At 44.1% G+C, this 16760-nt stretch overlaps 1 protein-coding gene across 3 annotated transcripts; it reads right to left on the bottom strand.

Annotated features, from left to right (window-relative positions):
• Window positions 1–1182: 1182 nt before the first annotated feature.
• tbx5b (T-box transcription factor 5b) lies at window positions 1183–15573 on the bottom strand. 3 transcript variants are annotated; one of them, XM_076729779.1, is made up of 9 exons: window positions 15536–15573; window positions 12451–12624; window positions 12078–12172; window positions 11666–11785; window positions 10016–10163; window positions 8343–8495; window positions 6438–6529; window positions 5157–5410; window positions 1183–3504 (listed from the first exon to the last, which is right to left on the bottom strand). In XM_076729779.1, exons 2-9 carry the CDS (start codon window positions 12616–12618, stop codon window positions 2918–2920), a joined length of 1617 nt encoding a protein of 538 aa, XP_076585894.1. In that variant the 5' UTR covers window positions 12619–12624; window positions 15536–15573; the 3' UTR covers window positions 1183–2917. The 3 variants fall into 3 exon arrangements, with proteins under 3 accessions (XP_076585894.1, XP_076585892.1, XP_076585895.1); XM_076729777.1 differs by lacking the exon at window positions 15536–15573 and adding an exon at window positions 13697–14145; XM_076729780.1 differs by lacking the exon at window positions 15536–15573 and having other exon boundaries at window positions 12078–12137; window positions 12451–12484.
• Window positions 15574–16760: the final 1187 nt, after the last annotated feature.

Genomic DNA, 16760 nt, shown 5'->3' on the forward strand with positions numbered 1-16760 from the left:
TTCATAAACACACACACACACACACACACACACACACACACACACACACACCCTCTGTGTTTAATATTACTTTACCACTTTAGCCAAAGCTTTATTCTCCCAGCTAACTTCCAGCCATACAGAGGTGATCACAGAGCTCTGTTACTGTACAAGCAAGCATGAAGCGATGCAATCCATCTTCAGAGTCGGAGGCCCCCGCATGGGACCTCACTCTTTCTCCCCCTCCTCCCCCTCCTCCCTCCCTCCCCTCACCCTGGCCTGGGTTTGTCTGGAGACGAGGGGTTAAGGAGGAACAGACCCTCTGAAGAGCTGCCTGCTTAACCTCTGACCTCCTGGTGTATGAAAGAGAGAGAGAAAGGAAGAAAGAGCAAAAGAGAAGGGGAGAGAGGGAGGCCTGACAACTGACATATAACTACACAATTAAATGTAAATACTCTGGGCTGGAAGTGTAATGATTTAACAACCTTTCCAAATAAATCTCTGCACGTTACGTCCATTTGTTCTTTCAAAATAAGGGTGTTGTAAACTCTGAGCAGGTGTAAGAGGTTAACTTTGCTGCAAGAGACACAGAAACATGAGAGAGGACCGAGGGAGAGTGGCTGTTTGGAGGGGGGGTCTCAGCGAAAGGGGGGGACCACCAACACACCCCCACCTTTCTTTGTCCTGCATCCCGGCAGACCCCACCCCTCTCTGGGCAGCAGGTTGTCAGTGAGGGGGTCCAGCTGGTGGAGACTGGAGATGCCAAACAACCTGTCAGAGATAAGAAGAGGCAGACAAGGTATGCACAGCACCCCACAGCACCCCACAGCACTCTGAGTGCAGGAGGTAGAGACAGCGGGGTCCCTCATACGTGATAACACAGCAGAGTACACACTGCTACACTTTAAACAATGCTCTCTACGTTGTTGAATGCCATCGTTGGACACTTTTGGAGCATGCATTTGGGAAAAGGTGCAGGCTACTGTTGTCATCAGGTCCTTCATATTGATACATTCATTGAAACTGATAAACGGCACCGCACTTAAAAGAGTTTCCACTCCCAAGGTGCTGAACGTACTTTAAATAACCCTCTGGGAATGTTAATGTCTTGTCTCTGCTGTGTTAGTTATCTAATCGCAAAGAAGAACACTACCATCGCTTGACTTACGCAAAAATTCTCAAAAATTTATTCTGTTTCTGTATATAAATCTGTCTTTATTTCCGTAGAACAGAAAATATTGTTTGCTTATCACAACTATTTGTCACCACTTGGAGATGGAGGGTGAAACCAGAAACAAACCTTCAAAGAGAAGCGAGTATCTCTGAACAATACCGTCTTGTTGCACAAGTTAACAACAAACTAATCTTTACAAATCTAGAGTAATAAATACTATTAGCAGGAAAAAGGTTATAAAAATCTCATTGTAACACGCGCACACACACACACACACACACACACACACACACACACACACACACACACACACACACACTCACACACACTCACGCACACACAAATCAAATACATCAAATGAATACATGAAGGATGAGGATCTGCTCTCTGTATACTGATGGTTTGTAATGTTCGAGCACCTTCTCACATGTTACTGCATGTAAAACACCTGGACAGAAATATAAAAACTGCTGCATGACACAAAAATAAAACAAAATCTCAGCTTGCGTCTATTTTGCACAGACGCCACAAACGCTTCTTTACATTTAGCTGCAAGGAGGAGAGTAATACGAACCAAATCTGCAGGGAAATGTATTTAACCCAGTCTTCTCACAGCAATTAATGGAGCAATGCTGTGTGACAGGGAGCATTTCGATCGAAAATGAAGAGACTAAAGAGAATATTTTAAGTTGGCGCATTAACATTATCACATTTACAGCACTGTGATTCTTTGTGTTTGCTGAGCAATCCTTGCATGTCAAGGATCAACACTGGACTCATGAATAATTCAGAAACTAACAAAAATGGGACAACACACGCACACATAAAACATGCTGAACTCCAGCTCTGACTGGTCAGCTCGGGATAAAAGAGAGGCGCGCGCTCATTGGACGGCTCGCAGCGAACGGGCAAAGCCGATTGGTCAGCTGGGGGTGACTAAGAGGACAGCAGTGACAGCTGCATGACGCTGAGTAATGCATTTACCCAGAATGCATTGGAAACAGTGTTTACAGGTCTTTCAGCCTGTAGCGTGGTCTAAACAAACTGTTTATCTCTATGGTGCAGCGCCTGCAGCTACTACTGCCTGTCTCATTGGAAATTAACTCATGGCATCCTTGAGCTAAGCTGACATAGGCTTTACATACAAACACGCACACACAGAGAACTCGTGCCTTTTCTCCTTCACTGAGACTGAGCATGGAGCTGTGCTTTGCTCCGCTAAAGATAAAAAAACGCCTCCCTCAGGCTCTGCTGTGAGAGCTCAGATTATTTTGGTCAGTAAATGTTACTGCCTGTCTGCCAGTGGGTCACAATTTACATCCTTCACAATGGAGAGGGTGGGAGTCATTGAGAGGAAAGCAGCCTAGCGCTGTTCACGGCCTGGCCTTCACAGGGCTCACAGTGCAAACAGTGAAATGACACCAGGCTTTGGGTTCTGGAAAGATGAGAAAGTACAACTTTGATTGTGCTGCTCAGACTTTTTTTTTTTTTTTTTTTTAAAACATCTGAAGCATCATGGATGTCCAAGTCCAGTCTTTAACAATCCACTGCTCCATCCAGCACAGGGGAGAGACATGAATAACAGATGACACCTCTTCACACAGCACAAAGTCACACTTTTCACAATTATTTTACAAAGGTAATATCACATTTAGTCCGTAGGCGGCGCAGCATCTTTCAGAAGAGCAGAAAGAAGGGTCACTGAATTCGAGAGGAGGAATCTCTGTCCACCAATCAGTCTTTGGGGTTTGTCCTCTGGTTCAGTTAGGAGGCTGCACTCCATTCTGGGACTCCACACCTGATGTGTGTGTGCGTCTCTAGTGTGTGGTAGAGAGGAGGAGACAGGTTTGGCGTGTAGCGAGGATACTCTCTGAGAGGAGGGCTGAGCTGCCTGCTGTGAATGTTTTGGGAGCTCTGAGATGGAGGTCCGGAGCTCTGGCTCTGATAGGGGTCATGGGAGATGTGTTCTCCCAGCGGCGGAGAGCTCTGGTGGGCTATAGTGCTGAGTCGAGAGCCCTGGGGGCTGGAGCTGTAGGGAGGATGAGGGGTATAAGGTGGGTAAGGTTCCATAGGGGTCATGGCAGAGGGGAGCGGGCAGGTGTATGACCAGGATGTACAGTTGAGTTCATCCAGTCTGGGCTCTGAGCCGGCAAACATGCACGCCTGACGCTGTCCCATGTCTGAGCTGTAGGGGGAGTCAGTGAGACCCAGGGCAGGGTTGTTGGAGAGGCCGGGTGGAGGAGGAGGGTAGGAGGAGGGGTGATAGTAAGACTCGCCCTCACTCGGTGAGCTGCCAGTGAAGGCTTTCTTGTAGGGGTGCTGGCGGTTTCCTGAAGAGCAGTTGTCCTCCACTGCAGAGGAAGACAGAGAGAAAATATTCAGTTGATTTTCCATTTCACCTTAATGACAAGTGAGATCCGGAGAAGTTTCAGCTCAGAATTACCAACTTCCCACATTTGACAGTTCAAGAAGCTGAGACGAGAACAAAATGTACACATGAAGGAAAGCTGTATTAAAAGTCGGCTGCTTTTAGAGCACATATGACATTAATTTATAAACAAATATGATGCCGGGATTCAAGCACAGTTCGTCTGCAAAGGACCACATTTTAGCCCCTTAACTACCAGGTACCTGCTCATTATGCTTAAATATTTCATATTTAAGAAGATTGTCTTTTTATGTTACATGAGAAAAAGGGTTATGCTGGAAAAAGTTTATTTTCCTCAAAGTGAGGTATCGAAAATATATTCTTTTGGACTTGACAGTAAAACAGGTGTTTGCAGTAGTATCAGTATTGCAGTTATACATTTGAAATGATACCCCGTTAACTATAAAGTGTACAGGTTGCCTGAAAGCACCGTGATCAGCTCAGCGTCACCTAAACAATCTTTCACAGTTTGAGTTTAGGTCCAGCTTTAGAAAATGTTTTGGAATCAAATTATTAAGAATTTTCAGCTTCATTACACTTTTTATCTTTTCTTATATGATCTAAAATAAGTCGCAACACTGAAAGTCTTTTCTTCAGCCAAGTGCAGAAGTAGTTGAGTCACTGTTGCTGATTTTCTCTTAGCTGTTGATTAATATGTCTGAATAAACCCATGCAAGCATGTGAAAATGACCAGACGTGAAAATAAATTATTCATTCATTCAGCTGCTGCCTTGGTAAATCTAATGCTAATTACACACAGTTTGCAAACACAAACTGAATGTCGCAGCACAAATTAATGTAAATCAGGTTTTTAGGTTAATTTCCTACTTCCCAGGCAGCCATTGGTTTACATTAATTTCAGCAGGATATAAACAACAACCTGAAGAGACGTTCGAGGTCGTTCACGGTAAGAAAGAAAAAAGGTGTTTTTTTTTTTTCTTACATGTTACGTACAGTAGTCACATGATCGCTGCAGTTGGCTGACAAACATCAACAATTTTAAACCTAACGAATGCAGAGCTTTTTGGGCGCCACTTCTGATTTCTAAATTTCCAAATTGTCCCTGCAGCAGTGGCATTAGCAAGAGGAAGCAGTGACTTGGCTGACAGGAATAATAATGAATTGTTCACGGTCAAATCTCTTGATTTTCATTCTGGCTGCATCAAAGTTAGGAAATCAATCTTGAAATGTGTAAAGTGTAGATAACAGTCTGCAATAATATGTGTATATTTGTAGTCAATAGGCAAACGGGTAAAATCCCTGATTAACCATCACATATTAACCTGAAAAATACAATAAGCTGCTATGACATTTGCCCAAAATTGTTTTTTTTTTCTGCTCACTATGAATATTTTGGCCCTGAAACACATGTTGGATAAGCCACAAATTACCAGTTTTCTGCTGCTCAAGTGATATTTTCTTACTTGCATCAGGGAAACATGAGGGTGTGATTAAAAATACATTATTATTTCCACAGTTAGAAAAAGTATTCCAATAATTCGATGAATGCTGAAATACGTGGGTCGTATCTGCACTCAGGTGTCAGGGAGTTTGTTTTTCCAGCCTTCCTCCTACCTTTCCTCTTGGTGCAGTGGTACACCTGCGGCTGTTGGCCGTGCTGCAGGTGAGGATGGGGCAGGATGTAGTGTGCGGGGGCAGCGCTCAGCAGCTCCTGGGGGCTGCTGCTGTTCAAGCTGTTCTCACAGCTGTAAGGGGATCGGACAGCATCGGGGGAGCCCCGCAGACCCCGGCCCTCCCCGCTGAACGGACTCCCGGCGGAGCAGGCTCTCTGACGGACAGTGCTGCGAGGGACCACGGGGAAGTCCTTACTGCAACAGAAAGACAGCAGAGGGAACAGTTTGCATGTGACGGCTTCAGGTGCGCTGCAGAGAGCTGCCCCTGCTGACTCTCTACAGGTATTTCTGTTGGATTCAATCCCGCCTGCCTGTAGTGTTTGTGCTCCTGTTTTTCCTTTTTCTTTCAAGTCTACTTAGCCGTTCTCGATCCTTTCAGCTCTGATGTCTCTCTGTGCACGCTGCCCTCTTGGTGAACTCTATGGTATGTAGGGGACAGCGGGCCACATCTCCCTGACTCTCGCCGAGATAGTGACACACACTGGCGCGCACTCACTCACACACACACACACACACACACACAGAGTCAGTGCTGTTGTGTGTGAGATAATTCGCCGCTCTAAAAATAAACATCCGTCCGTGTGTCACTTCAGATAGAGTCTCCTCTCTCCTCTCCTCTGCCCTCCTCTCGTCTCCACCAACCACAGCAGCACAATAACACAGGGGTGCTGCATTTAATACAACCCTTCTCCTCCTCCTCCTCCTCCTCCTCCTCGTCCTCCCTTCTCTTTTCTCCCCCCTCCCCTCTGTGTCAGCCTCCGCCATTGGCTTATTAAAATCTCTAAACTGCCTGCCACAACAGTGCTTGGATGATGATTAGTTCAGCACGCAAACAGGCACCATGTGGGGCCATCAGCCGATCAGCAGCGACAGCCTCATCGACCAGCAGCGATGTGATATCGCCTGTCAATGCTCGTGTTTGTGCTGCACGGTCTGGACGACTTTCAGGCTAAGATCAACCTTCAGGTGACAATGGCTCACATCTCTTTAAACGGCTTGGCTCCACTCACACACACACACACACACACACACACACACACACAGACACAAGGCTTAGACCATATGTACCCAATCATAACAAGCCTCAGAGAGAAGAATAGATTTTGTTTCCAATGAATGGTCACAAGCATGCAGACACTGCAAACACACACACACACACACACACACACACACACACACACACACACACACACACACACACACACAAAGAGGCTGTGCTCACCCTTGCAGCTTGGCCATGCGGTGCAGCTCATTGTCGTCGCTGCCTCTGAAGCCCTTTGCAAAAGGATTATTCTCGATCTTCAGCTGTGTAATCTGAGCACAAAACACAGAAAACCTTTAACTCTTTCATCTTTAACACACACAGGACAAAGAAACACACGCAGGCCCAGACACACACACACACACACACACACACACACACACACACAGGCACATTTGCTTTTTTTAACCGTTCTTCTCATTGACTGAAAGTCAGTAGTTTACTATTTGTCAGAGGCCCTGCAGATGTTAAAAGCAGGCCCGCTGAAGCTCTGCCCTGCCAACATTCCTCAGCCGCTGACGTTTCTAACGGAGCGGACAGTGTCCTCGCCAGCTGACACAGAATAAACTGTTTACCCAAACAGTCGCCAGGTTTCAGGATTTCAGGCCAAAGCTTTTAGAGGTCCAAAGCTTGGAGCTTTGATGTTAAGTCTTCAAACTTTTCTCAGTGATGTCATGGAGGGAAACCTCTGTGCTGTGTGTCCATCACACAGCAGGCGAGTGGACTGCAGCTCTGACACGAGCTCAGGTTCAAACAAACCCTGAAGTGCTGATAATACCGACGGCCTGCACCAAATACCAGCTTCATACTTCCAGCGGTGGAATCAACATAGAGGTGTGATACCAGTATTTGTTACTGAATGCGATGGGAATATTAAGTTTTAAGATTTATTTTTACACAATAACCAATTTTATTTACACATTTTTTTTTTATTTAATACTCAAAACTAATTCAATGGTCACTTTGTCCTCCTACTTCTACTACTACCACTAAAAACAGTGATATAAATCAGTGAAAAAGTTTAAAATACAAAATATCTATTTCATTTCTGATAACATATACAGCTATAATAATTACATTTACCCTTATAACAATTATTATTGACTTCATACACAATACTTCAGCTTTTCAGTAAAAATAAAACAATACTGTATCATCTGTTTTTATATGCTAAAAACTCCACCTGCTATTTTAAATAAATGAATGCACCGTGATGGATTAAATGCTCGTTGTAGATCTATTTTCTGAGCCGTTACGTGTTTATTTAATTTAGGCCTCTATTACTAAGTCAGCCTCCAGTATATATGATGTGGAAAATTCATAAAAAGAACAATTTCAAAACTCTGTAGAAAAGTTATAGCTGAGATTTATGAATTTCTGTAATTTATGTGGTGTTGTGAAATGTGATCAGTTTGAGGCTATCTTGTGAAAACTTAACCGGCAAAGTGGCTTAAAGCTTCAGCAATCTGTCATGGTGGTAGAGGCCGAGGAAACTGGATCAGCCAAGATCAAGGGAAAGAAACAGGTCATTACTGAGCAACACTCACACACTTTTCTCTCACACGCGCTCACACACACACACACACACACACACACACACACACACACACAAATAATTTATTTTTGGACATGTTTACAAATACAGAGTAAGGACATATAAACAAAGAAGATGCAAATTGACTCTCTGGATACAAAAGACAGACAGTCATACAAACAAAGACAAAACTGTCTGTCTGTCTGTCTGTCTGTCTGTCTGTCTGTGTGAGTGTGTGTGTGTGTGTGTGTGTGTGTGTGTGTGAGAGTGTGTGTGAACACATGTGAGAGAGAGAAGTTTGAATGAGGCCAGTGACCAAAGGCAAACCTCCATACGAGACTTTGAGATCCATTTCTGTTATTGTTAGAATAATTATGAGGCCGGGACGCTTCACATCCGAACACCTGATCTAAATATATTTTTTGTCTTGTATTTCATTTTTTCATCCATAAAAGAGATTCATCTGGCACCTTTCTAAAACACACAGAGTGGCGTTTTAGTTCCTAACCTCTGACTGTGTTTTGGTGCAGTGTGTCTTGTGTAAAGCGTACCTTATGGTTCTGGTAGGACGTGACAGCGATGAAGGCGGTCTCAGAGAAGACGTGGGTGCAGAAAGCCGTGTTTTTGGAGCCGAAGCCGTTATTCTCGTCCGCCTTGACAATATGGAGACGAGGCTGGTATTTGTGCATGGAGTTGAGTATTATCTGCACGGGGGGAAAGATTGAGAAGGTGAGACTGACAGACCTGTCATGTTTCCAGAGACTCACCGGCAGATGCTGGGATTTGGACTAGACTGGAGGCCAGGTGGAGGGTAAACCCAATTTATGTCAAGGTCCCCATATTTCTTGGATGACATGAATCTTTAAGACAGATATTCACAGTTTACATTTTACTAGGATCAAACTGATGTAAGCCAAGAGGAAAATCAACCCTTTGTTTTGAAAGCCAGGATTTCAAAAATACTGATATCACGTCCTGCTTTAATATAACAAATAAACATATGTATATATAGTCTAATTCAGCTCTGTGTAACTATGCAGAGCTACAGCTATACTATTTAATTTTTTTTTTTAAATGTCCCAATTTCATTCCAGTGTTACCAAAAATCCTGCATGGACACAAAGATAGCTGCCACCTTAAAACAAAGTGATTATTGGGACATGCTGTTAATTTCATTGCATTAATCAAATATGGGCAAATATGGCATCTGTGACCATTTTCTTTCAGCCACAACTAACATAGTTATATAAGACCATAGACTCCACAGAGTCACATATACTGGAAATAAAATTTCTAAATAGAATTCCATGTCACTTCGTAGATCAGTGAAGTAATTAATTGATTGGTGTACCTGGTGACCAACCCTTACCAGCGTTTTTTTATTTATTATGAAGTCTGTAAATTTGGCTCTGACATGCCAGTAATGTAAAACTATAACAAAGTCTGCGCGTCCAGGGCACAATCTGAACCATTTCCCACGACACAGGCCACTCCACAAGTGTTTTTTAATTGGATCATGGCTCTCTGTGTATGCGCGTGCACGGGCGCGAGCACGTTTGTTTATCCGGGGAGCTCAGTTTAATCGCGGCGACGTGCCCGACGTGTATTAGCTAATGGACTTCAGAGTCACTGAAATCATTACGTCTAATTTAACAAGCCCGAAAAGATTATTGTTCCTGTTTGTTTCGACCACGCGCGCGCAGGACGAGACGCGCTCACCTGCTCGCTCGCCGTGGGGCTCGCGGTGGCCGCGAGATCACAGCGTGCGTGGACTCAGACTGTTGCTGCAGGGCAGCCGTGAAAGCCGGACATGGCAGGAATGAGGTTTAAACTGCGGCCGCTCTGCCCTCCCGGTGATTTGTGCTGTGTTGTGAAGGCTGCTGAGTTATGTTCAGGAGAATGAGCAAACATGTCGGCTTGTGCCCGCCTGCCTAACTGGAGCTGTGACCGCAGTTTGTTTAACCGTTCTTCTTCGACTAAAAACATCACTCAGGGTTAATTATCGAAAAAGCATATTATGGCTATTTGATGTGGCCAATAGAGCATTTTCATTGGGAAACTGTGTCCTTAACGTTGGTGTGTTGTCTGCTAGATGACGTTATTTTAAAGGGACACAACTAGTCTACGTTCAAGGGCAAAAATATTTTTTAACATTCAAGCAAACAGACCAACATTTTTCTTGTTCTACGCCACATTAGTAAAAAAGGCTACTGTTACGACTCACGTGTCCAAAGGGGTCCAGGTGGTTGTTGGTGAGTTTGAGCTTCTGGAAAGAGACGAGCTGGCGGCTCCAGTGCGCCCCGGTGGCTGGAGAGTCCGGGTGGACGTAGAGCCTCCCGGGCATGGCTGGCTCTGCCTTTCCCGTTATCGACCTATGCGCCCAAGAAAAAGCAGCAGATCAGAAAAGACTGAGACGTTGACGCTCAGTGGGTCGCAGCGGTTTGTCTGAGCGGCCGCGCACCGCTCTGCCCAGCGCCCCGCGGCGCTGGAGGCCTGCGCCGCCGCCGGCTGTAGCAGGCCGATCCGCTGCTTTAATTAGACAAACACAAAGTGCACCTTGTTTTGCTGAAGTTTACACAGATATCCACATCTGGACTTTAGCTTAACAGACCCAAATTAACTCGGCCACCTCACGAAGTGTTGCAGCCTCGTTAGTTTCTGCCAGAGAAATGTTGAGAAGTCTGAGGCCGTTAACCTCTGCTGAAAAAGTCCAATCACCAAAAACTAAAACAACACGGACCACAAACGACCAAGAAGGGGCAATTATAACCACTTAATCTCTGAGCTATGGCCTATTTTCTCACTTTTAACACACAAGACAAGACACTAAAAATAGGGCCAACCTGTTTGAGTGGTGATTTTCGTTCTGCGCATTAATTTTTAATCAGTGTGTTAAAGGTTTAGGCTACAGGCGAGTTCCTCTTCAAGCTTCGCATCTGACGTTTTACGCGTCACTAATAAAACTAATTAGGACCGAAAAAGAACTAGTGGGGGCTGTAATCTAAATAATTAATATAACCAGACATTTCGGGCTCTGAGAGAAGAATAAGGCCTTGATATATATTGATCACAGCCTGCGTTTTGTTTCAAAACGGCTGTCTAGCTGCATGAAGTCTGGCCTGTGTTTTGAGTCTGCAATGCGTAAAGGTCAAATGACGTGACCTGGCAAAAATTGGAGGGAAAAAAGACCTAAATTAATTAAAATTAAGCAAAACAAAACTAAAATGGTGCGATATTTTTGGAGTAAAAGTGCAGCCTGCTGAGGGGATCAAACAACCACACCCATCTTTAAGCTTCAGGCTTCATGAATCCCTCTAAACACCGAGCGCCTCCTCCGGACCCCCGTTTCCCGTTTTCTCAGAGGAGGAACAGCATCGATGGAAGTCACTGCAGAGTCAGCGGTCTGCTCGGATTTTCCCCGCAGCACAACACACAGTTGAATGGGAGACTTTAATCCCGGTCTGTGCCGTGTGTCCGCCCGGTGAACCCTTCTTATTCTGATTTAACCGGCGGGCACTCACGGGGGGGGGGGGGGGGGGGGGGGGACACGGGGAACTAGGCCATCCCAGTCTGCAAGAAGGACCCGACCTTTACACAGCGCACAGGCGGGGATGGAGAGGAGGGTAAACCCACAACAGCGAGGCTTAGACGTCTGTTTACAGAGGTTTTAGCCTGAGATTTCATATGGAAAAATGTGGCTGCTCACATGAGGAATTTAGACTTTTTATGTATATTTTTTCCCCCACAAATGTTTTAATTAACAATAGTGTCCATCATGACAAAGCCGGCCTGTGCGCACATACTTACAGCCTCCACCACTCTGGAGATTTGGAGCTTAATCTAAGTTAATGTATAAATGTTGGGACATACGAACCATTTATTGTCTGCGAATTTGTAGCGATGATCATCCCCGGGCACGATGTCCATCAGGAGGATGTACTTGGTTTTTGGGTTGAGTCCCGTGACCTTCACCTTGTAACTGGGGAACATCCTCCTGCAGGGAACACGGCCAGGAAAAATATCAGCGCTAACTTTCCAACACAGACGGATTTAAATGATAAAATACCTCAGGTTACATAATAAAATGAACAGCCTGTGAGCTCCTTACACGCAAAACGTCCCCATGAGGTTCTGGCGACGTGAAGTATTATGAGGCCAGACCTGAGATTTTTTAAAAATCATCCAACCCCCCAACAGCGTTTTATCAAAGCCATGGCCTTATAAAAAGGTAAATATACCCAAAGTCAAAAACTGTCAGTCAACAGGTAAGTGTTTCTTCTCTCTACCTTCCAGCCTTGGTGATGATCATTTCAGTTCCCACTTCATCAAACTTCGTCCAGAGTTCCCTGTCATGAAGGAAAACTTTGATTCCCTCCATCCCCTGCAGCAGAATATAAACAGTGCTCAGTGCAGCTGAGGAGGAGACTGTAGAACACAGGCCGCCAAATGAAACACACTGCACATATATATCAGAAATTAATTCAGTATATCTACATATAGTAATTACATAGAGATTTGTATATATGAAATACTAATTTTGTGGTTTATTATATAAAACTAATCCACAGTAAATTCAACTAACAGTTACTAAAAAGTGAGGGGAATATTTTTGCGTCAATAAAAGTAGTTTGTTCTAATCAATAATTAATCAATATTTACATTTTGATCCGTGGTACAGGCCGGTGTCTGCTGGCTGGACGCCGTCTGTGGTGAAGCTGGAGACTTTAAGGTGTAGCTGTGAGTTTCCTGTTTGGACTCTTTTGGGGAATCCATGCAGTCCGAGTCCGGACGCTCTGCGAGACCGAACTGGTCCCCTCCGTTTGCCATATCCCACTGACACACACACACACACACACACACACACACACACACACACACGAAATGAATACAGGAATGATGAGGATCTGCTATGTGCGTGATGGTTTGCAATGTACGAGCACCTTCTCTTACTGCATGTAAACTGCTTATTGCACAAAAATAAACCAAAATCTCAGCTCTCTCTCTCTCTCTCTCTCTCTCTCTCTCTCTCTCTCACACACACACACACACACACACACACACACACACACACACACACCCTTTCACTGAAATAAAACATTTGATAAGAAATTGTTCTATGACGAGCTGAGTGCGAGGTTTCCCTGAACATTTCTTATTTTAATTAATTATCTACAAGGAATAGAATTTAAAGGATCTCTTTTTGTGCAAATTAAAGTCAGTCTCAGACTAAACTCCTCCTAAAAAAATATTCTATATTTTTGCAATCGATAGGAAAAACACTAATTTTCCATCTAAAAACCACGAAGGCCAATAAACGACGCAAACTGCTGGACAGTCGATACTCGTCGAGGAACTGTCTTTGTCTGCGGATACAGTGATTTATTGGCACTTGGTCTTGTTCTCAAAAACCACAATTACGGCCCTCTTTGCAAAACAGCACACGGATAATGACGTGCATCACATTACATAGACTTAAACTGTAACTGATCCAATAACCTAATTACAGTCTTCCACTCAAAAGGAGATCAAATGTGCCTGAACTTGAACTTTCACATTGTTTATGAAGATAAAGGATACAGCTTGCTACTGCATGTTTACACGATATTAAGCATCCAGATTTCAGACTTATTATGACTACCGTGGTCATATTTAATTAATTAATATTCATATTTTTTTTTATCTCAGCCTTAATGCATGATGATAACTGGAGCATGCAGCTCCACAGTGTGTTACCAGCTGAACGGTGTGTTAAACTACAGCCAACACGCTGCTTAAAAATGGAAACGGCTCTTGAATACTCTGACATCAAATAAGATGACCACAGCTTGTGTCTGGCATGTGCCCGTGTGTGTTATGTGTGTGTGTAAATATATATATATTGGATGGTCTCCCCGAGGGCCTTTACCTCAAACGCACTGCTCTGCTCCCCCTGCTGAAAACACGCTCATCCTGCTCCTGCGCGCTCTGCAGCCTGCTCGTGTGTTTTTGTAGCTTGCTTTGATTTCCGCTAAATTAATATTTAAAAATCCAACTGTCCAGATGTTGCGGCGTCTTTTTCTCAAAAATCCGCCACGATCCCTGCGCGGCGCTGGAATATCATCGGGTTGTTTCTCGCTCCGCTGTCCGTCTCCCTGCGCGCAGACCGCGGCTCGTCCGCTCCGCTGCCTCCCGTCACCGCGGGTGGAGATTGAGATCCGTTCAAAGCGGATGTAATTCCCTCCTCATTTATATCGCCTCTCTCTTTATTGCCCTCGCGGACTCGGTGGCAGCCCTGATCTGAACCCCGCTCATCAGATCCTTCATTACAAATGGAGTCCGCCTCAGACACTCTGCCCTCCCCCTTCTGCCTTCCCTGCGCTCCCATAGGTCTGCACGGTGCATCGGTGTCCGCAGCCCAAACCACGGCTGTGACACAGGCCAATCACACACACACATGCACACACGCACCCACACGCACAAGTAGGGCCACACGCGCATGGACCTACACACACGCACGCGCAAACGGTGAGGGTGATTTATTTTTCAAAAGTACGTTTATTAATTCACAGTGTCTCTTCATCACTGAGGGAATTAATCCTTTGTTTGGTCACATCACACCCCCCCAAAATAACTGTTGACTCCTTTTCTACCTGAATACAAATCTGAATTATCCATCGAACTGTCCTGATCGATCAGAAAAACTTGTTATTGCTGCTTAAGTCAGAGACAGTGAGACTATTGTGCTTCATTATATGCAGCATAATATGACATTAATTGAACCTTTTGAGCACTGATGTGAGAGGAGGACGACTATGGGTCACACTAGGAAGGAAATGAAAAGGAGAAAAAAAAATAATTAATTAATTATAAATCTCCAGTCACACACTCTGAGATAAGATGTCTAATAACGAATGACAGGATTTATTTGTGGCCCAGGGTACGAAACAAAATCAGTACCAGGCTGCTGATTCATGTCAGTGCCCTTATAAAACACAAGTGTAGCCTTTTACTGTCAAAACACCCAAATGTGAGGTGGATTTCCTTTGTGCATTTCCAAAATGATTAAAAAAAAAAAAAAAAAAAACCCACAGGCCTAAACTGACATGAGGGACACATGCATATCATCTCATGGTGGATTATAGACTCAGGCGCAGGCCTATAGCAGCAGCAGCAGCAGCAGCAGCAGCAGAGGGTCGACGCGAGCGCGCATCACTTTGACTGGATTACTGCAGATCCTGATCACTGGAGGCATCCAGAGTTGAAAGTTGAAGGGGTCACCGGGAGGTCAACATGCCGGATCCTTCCGTTACCCATTTGAACCGATTTTCTAAAGCTGCGTCCTTTCTCTCCCCTCTACTCCATTCACCCTGACCACAGCCTGCTTATCCGGAGTGTCTGCGGACAGATTTATGCATCATTATCTTCATTTTCTGGTTATTGTTATTTAATTTACTCGAAAGGTCTGTGCGGTTGACCATATCTCTATTATGACGGCATGTGTCGAGATTGACAGCAGGTAGCCTCTGAAACAGCCTGATATGGGAACTACTGTAGCTTCTACAGATATATTAAAATTGAATACATATAAACAAAAAAAACCGAAGCACGACATGTATATAAAATATGAACATAAACATTGTATCAAAATTAAATTAAATAGGCTAACCCTCTACGGATTTCATGTGCGTAAATGTGCCCCGTTTTGCGCATCTGTATGATGCGCCTAGCTTTTGTTTCCAAAAGCATCCATACCTGCAGCTCTTACCGTGATAGAATGTCAGATCTCCCGGTGACAGACCTCCGGTTACCGGCAGCTCGGTGCACAGCCGCTCCCGCAAAGCGCGACAAGCGGGTGCTGCAGTGAGAGCGCGCTGCCACTGGGAGAGACCGGATCCGTGTGTGTGTGTGTGTGTGTGTGTGTGTGTGTGTGTGTGTGTGTGTGTGTGTGTGTGTGTGTGCGCAGACCCATCAAGTTTCCGATCTGCTCTGATACTCTCCCAATAATCCTGTCATTCACCCGCAGACTCGCTGCCTGTGCCGTCTTCAAATAGTTCACACACACTCTGCGTGTGAAACTGACAACTAGTAATAGTTTGATTAAGTTAAAAATAGATGATTTATTCTTCCTCTATTGATTTAAAGTTTATAGGTATGTTGTCGCTTACAGAGGAAAATTTGAGGGACAAGCAACAAATCTTAACTTTGCTTAAACGACTTTTTCTGAGTACACCATTAAGTACCCAGAATAAAATCTATTTAAATCATTTTTAAAAGTAATTAAGAAAAAAATACAGCAGCTGATTTTACTAATGTCGATCTGAAAATATTGAATTAGCGTGTTGCTGCCAGTTTAGAGGGATTAGTCTGAAGTATGTTTATGACACTCATTATATTTGTTTGCTCGTTGGAGGTCAACTTTTAGCACCCTGAGGTCAATTATTTCACTTTCCAACAAAACAGAAATAAACAGAAATTTGGGGCAACAAATCAAAATATACCTCTAAATAGTTTTTCTAGGTAGAAAGACTATTTTTTATTTAATTAAATGCCATTAATGATCGCATATTGTTCAGAATAAACTTTTCTTTACTGCTACATCCCAAATAAGCTAACATGTTGTCTCATATTAATTATTAACCTCCACATTTTAAATGTCCACAGACAAACGTTCACCCATCAGTGAGCTGCAGCAGGACAGTTACTGTTTACTCTTCTCAAATCTGTCACATAAAAATCTTTTCTGGGGTTTCCTTTTCAAAAACTAAATATTATTCTGAAACCACACCTGAAGTGAACGTGCTGCTCCTCCAGATGTTCAACAAATAAGTCACGACTTCGCAGAAATGTGTGATTCTGTAGTCACACAACAGAAGTCGCTGCAGTCCGTTCATTTAGTGTGAAAATCAAACATGTTTGCGGTCCTGAGAAGCAGTTTCATCGAATACACAGTTTCCGAAAAGTTCTGTAAAACTTTCCCCGTTACCGGTTTA

The sequence above is a fragment of the Chaetodon auriga genome, chromosome 5 (genome assembly GCF_051107435.1).
Source record: "Chaetodon auriga isolate fChaAug3 chromosome 5, fChaAug3.hap1, whole genome shotgun sequence".
Classification (NCBI taxonomy): Eukaryota; Metazoa; Chordata; class Actinopteri; order Chaetodontiformes; family Chaetodontidae; genus Chaetodon; species Chaetodon auriga.

What these genes read in the sequence shown, in the direction of transcription:
- tbx5b (XM_076729779.1), bottom strand. Translation starts at nt 12,618, where the DNA reads ATGGCAAACGGAGGGGACCAGTTCGGTCTCGCAGAGCGTCCGGACTCG. An exon ending in CCTGTACCACGGATCAAAAT is followed by an intron (nt 12,173 to 12,450) that starts GTAAATATTGAT and finishes ATTCTGCTGCAG; the next exon opens with GGGATGGAGGGAATCAAAGT. An exon ending in AAATTCGCAGACAATAAATG is followed by an intron (nt 10,164 to 11,665) that starts GTTCGTATGTCC and finishes TTGGGCGCATAG; the next exon opens with GTCGATAACGGGAAAGGCAG.